Source organism: Helobdella robusta, assembly GCF_000326865.2.
Source record: "Helobdella robusta unplaced genomic scaffold HELROscaffold_34, whole genome shotgun sequence".
In the NCBI taxonomy this organism is placed as follows: domain Eukaryota; kingdom Metazoa; phylum Annelida; class Clitellata; order Rhynchobdellida; family Glossiphoniidae; genus Helobdella; species Helobdella robusta.
In genome coordinates this window covers 24092-29062 of record NW_008704659.1, presented here as the reverse complement: position 1 = coordinate 29062, position 4971 = coordinate 24092, and the positions used below count along the sequence as shown (strand labels likewise).

The following is a 4971-nucleotide window of genomic DNA, read 5'->3' as shown; positions in this document are numbered from 1 at the left end:
CCACTACCATCATCATCATCACCATCATCACCACCATCATCATCATCACCAACATCATCATCATCATCATCACCACCATCATCATCATCATCATCATCACCACCATCATCATCACCACCACCATCATCGTCGTCGTCATCCTCCCTTACTTCAGCCACATATTCTCTGCTATGATTAGCTGTGTCGCTAACAACGTATTCAAAATCTTTGTTGGGAAGCTTTTCATAGTTCAACTTTTCCAATATTTCATCAGTACCCTGGGTTTAGTTAATTAATTAATTCATTCATTCAATCATTCATTCATTCATTCATTAAATCAATTACTCATCCATTCATTCATTCATTTTTTCGTTTGTTCATTTGTTACATTAGATTATCTATGTTTGTTAATTCATTCATTCGTTTGTTCTTTCATCCATTCATTCATTCATTCACTCATTCATTCGTTCATTTACTCATAAAATCATCCATTCATTCATCAATTCATCCATCCATTCACCCATTCACTAACGATAATAGGATGAACTTTCTCATTGTATATCTTGTTGAAATATGATATAGTCTTCCAGCCATTGGGCCTCATCTGAACTGGCAGTAGAATGTTGGCAGCATATTTTGACAGCACCCTTAATGCCACTATCAACAATTTCACCTCATAAACATTCTGTGAAAAAGTTAAATTTGAATAAAATTAAAATTAAATTTTAATTAAATTTTAATTTAAATTTTTACAAAATTTATTAATTAATATTAATTAATAATTATCATTAATAATTATAATAAATAATTAAATAAATAGATTAATTATGAAATTATAAAAGTGACCTTGCAGTTGTCGACAACAAGCTCCTCAGCCTTTACAATTTTGTATTTCTCTTTGAAGTCCACGTGTATGTTCGAAAAGATTTTTAGTGCCTCGTTGGGATTAAACAGATTAAGAAATTGATGTACTATACTTCTCTTCAGGGCATTTATGTTTTCCATTTGATTATCTTTGTTGTCCTTTTCTATTTGTTATCTATTTTTTCTTTTTGGTTTTATTTTATCTTTGAATTAAAGATAATTAAAATGGATTGAGTATTAAAGTCCGAATGTTGTTTTAAACGTACCCAAGAAGTCAAATTGAATGAAGGTAAATAACTTAATGTGTGTATGTATTGTACAACAAGTATTGTACATGCATGTATGAATGAATGTCTACCATATACTTACATAATGACAAACTACAAATTATTATTTTATTATTTGTAATAAATTTTAAATCTAGATTTAGAATATTACTTTAGAATCTAAATTCTTAACCTCAGTCAGGCCTTTTAAAGATTCAAAAAGTTTTAATAGAAACTGTATCTAGTTTAAAATATTGGTTTATAATGAAACTGAACTGATAATAAAAAAGAGAGGGATTGGAAAATAAAAGAAAGAGATAGAGAGAGAGAGAGAGAGAGAGAGAGAGAGAGAGAGAAAGGGGCAGAGAAAAATTTGATAAAGGAGGGATTAAAGAAGAGAGAGTGAGAGAGACACAGAGATACTTGCCTTGTCCTGTGTTGTAATTTGCCAATTATCTAGTGATGTTATTATTATCATGGTCATGATATGTATCTATCTATAATTCTATATGTATATCTATAATATATATGATGATGTATCAATGTTCAATGTATGTATAATTGTGTGTAGTATAGTTATAGTTTGATCAGGACAAAAAAATCAGAACCAGAGTTTAAACCAGAGCTTAAACTTGAAAAACATCTCTCATACTAACAACATATTAATACAAAAAACACTTTTATTTACAATTTTTTTTTTTAAATAACTTTTTTCCAACCAAATTCCGCAAAATATCGCATAAAATGTCAAAAAAACTTTAACAGAAAGTCACAACAGAATTGATAATCTGGGAATTCCAGAGATAAGGTAGTAAAGAAGTGATGTGCTGTACACTTGAGTCATAATCATACAAAATTGTAATCAGATCCATTTCTCGTTCAAATTTCTCATTTTACGAATTATATTTTATGTTTTTCACTATGAAATTAATAAAAATGTATTATATATTATTCAAAATCTGTGAAAAAGGTTATAAAAATGCTCTCTTTGAATTAAAATGTGTTGAATAACCACCATTTAGGGTATAACACATATTTCTCCTCTTATCTCAAGAGTTTATAACTAAAGTATGTCTGTCAAAATATAATTCATTCAATCGTTCGTTCGTTCACTCATTCATTCGTTCGTTCGTTCACTCACTCATTTGTTAGTTCATTTATTCATTCATTGATTCGTTCATTTTCTCACTCACTCACTCATTATTTCATTCTTAATTACATGCACACCCATACACTCTATCATTAATTAGGCAAAATTAATAACATTATTATCCTCTATAAATAGCGTTAATTAGTATTACTATTGTTAATTATAAATATACAAAATAAAATAATTTAACAACGATTTAAAAGAGAAATTTCGTTAAAACTCTTTAAATACAAACCTGTCGATGAGTCAATCATTTCGACTGTATGTTAACTCTAAGTTTCATCTTCATAAAATTTTAAGGATACCATACATACATACAAACATACATACATACATACATACATACATACATACATACATACATACATACATACATACATACATACATACATACATACATACATACATACATACATACATACATACATACATACATACATACATACATACATACATACATACATACATACATACATACATACATACATACATACATACATACATACATACATACATACATACATACATACATACATACATACATACATACATACATACATACATACATACATACATACATACATACATCAGCATAGCTTCGGACGGTCCAACTCTGGCCGATAGCTACGAATATTTGAAGCATAACTCCGCTGCAATTGGTTTAGAGTTAAACATTAAAAAATGCGAACTTCACTGCCAATGTTTATTTCAGGTGCCACATGCGCTGGCTGAAATACCCAGAGTTGGTGCATCAGAACTGAGTTTTTTAGGCACACCCTTGGTCGAGGGCGATTATCAAATAAAGTTTTTTGACCAAAAGCTCTCTGAGCTTAAATTCGCTCTGGGTCGTGTTTCCTGTCTTTCGGCCCATGATGCCTTGACTATTATCCGCAATGCCCTCAGTTTGCCCAAATTGATGTACTTCCTGCTTACATCTAAAAACATTGACTTTTCTAAATTGGGCGAATTTGACGGAGCCCTGCGCACCGCCCTGTCGTCGATTTGCAATGTTCAAGTGACCGACAGTGGTTGGTCCCAGGCTCAGCTGCCGGTGCGATTTGGTGGGCTGGGGTTGCTTAGCGTGGTTCAGCTGGCTCCCGTTGTTTATAATTCTTCTGCCGCTGCCACTCTCGACCTGCAGTCTTCCCTGCTCCACCGGTTTTTTCGTTGCCGCGATATTCTTCCCCCAGTGTCCGCCCCGGGGGACCGTACGCACGTCCAAATTTTGAACGAAGAATATAAAAAAATCTTTCAAAATTTGTTGTCTTCATGCGGCGACGACTTTTCCATCGCTCGTTTGTTGGCCATGTCCAGCGTTGCCAGCTGTGGGTGGTTGAGATCGTGGCCTAACACCTCTGTGGGCACCAGGCTTGACGACGAGTCTGTGAGATTTGCCATTGGCTTCAGACTTGGCCTGGTCATTCAGAATAAATACACGTGCCGATGTGGCGCTGGGGCGGACGAGTTTGGGCACCACGGTTTGGTTTGTCGCCTGGGTGGGGGCCGTCAACTACGTCACTCAGCGCTAAACGATTACGTTTGTCGGCTCTTCTCCAAGGCTTCAATCCCGGTTCTCAAGGAACCATCCGGCATTTCTGCGCATGATGGTAGGCGCCCAGACGGATGCACGCTAATACCTTGGAGAGCCGGCAGATGTTTGGCGTGGGATGTTACGGTCCCTGGCACCCTCGCCGAACGATAGTAAACCTGACAAGTAAAGAATGCGGTTTGGCCGCGGCCAGGGCAGCGGACGAGAAAATGAAAAAATATGGGAACGCCCTCCCCTCGATGGAATTCTTGCCAATATGTATCGAGGTTCTTGGCTCGATGGACCCCAACACCCTTAAATTTCTTAAGGAAATATGCAAAATGATCAGCGTCAGATCAGGCGACAGCAGGGAACTGTTTTTCGCAACCAACCACATTTCGTGCTTGTTGCAGCGGTTCCTGCGTGTCTGTGTGCTTGAAAATATCCAACTGAATGCCGTCACGTGCAATTAACGACAAATCAAAGTGTCAATCCATTTGTTACTTGATGTTTGACGGTTCAGTGTCACTCATCATGTTTTGGCTTTAACATCAAAATCAAATCAAATCAAATCAAATCACTTTTATTCAATCAAACAAAACAAAAGCATGAATGATTCGGAGACCAAAAAAAGAAAATTAATTCTTGTGGGCTCGGCCACCGTGCAGCTCAAAATTGCTTCTCAATGATAAAATAAAATTGTCAATAGGAGAAAATGTATCAATGTTAATGAAATATGTACACACTTATATACATATATATACATATACATTATTATCCTTGAAAAACAGAACTTTTCGTAATTAAAAAATTTTTCAGTTTATTTTTAAAAAGATGCAAAGTGTTACAATCTTTAATTTCTTGTGGAATCGTCTCCCATATTCCTGGGCCGGTATGTTTCAAACTCATGCAGAGTACTTTAATTCTGGCTGGTGGAGCATAGAAAAGTGGCGTGTGGCGTGTAGTTCTTGCTTGAATGGAAGTTCCAAAAGTGAAAAAGTTTCTAAAAAATGCCGGCAACTGCTGACGTAGAAATCTAAAAATGAATGTTGCAACGTGGTAGATGAACAAGTTTTTGATGTTGAGTATTTTCATCTCGAGATAATATTCACTTGTGTGACAATGAGGATGAAGATTTTTAAATATTCTGATGAATCGGTTTTGGCATTTTGTAACTGTTTTAG

General features: G+C 35.1%; 2 protein-coding genes across 2 annotated transcripts in view; one reads left to right on the top strand and one right to left on the bottom strand.

Moving 5' to 3' along the window:
• The window catches only part of HELRODRAFT_175488 (hypothetical protein), a gene marked incomplete at both ends in the record, with an annotated part of 4563 nt that extends 3579 nt beyond the window's left edge, over positions 1–984 (bottom strand). The window contains 3 exons of the mRNA XM_009022920.1: positions 150–257; positions 512–664; positions 826–984. Of these exons, the coding sequence (XP_009021168.1) occupies positions 150–257; positions 512–664; positions 826–984 (420 nt within the window). The remainder of the gene's footprint in view (positions 1–149; positions 258–511; positions 665–825) is intronic.
• A 2191-nt stretch (positions 985–3175) lies between these two features.
• On the top strand, positions 3176–4260 carry HELRODRAFT_175487 (hypothetical protein; the record flags this gene model as incomplete). The annotated part of the gene is made up of 2 exons (XM_009022919.1): positions 3176–3274; positions 3871–4260. 2 exons carry the CDS (start codon positions 3176–3178, stop codon positions 4258–4260), a joined length of 489 nt encoding a protein of 162 aa, XP_009021167.1.
• Between the last annotated feature and the right edge of the window lie 711 nt (positions 4261–4971).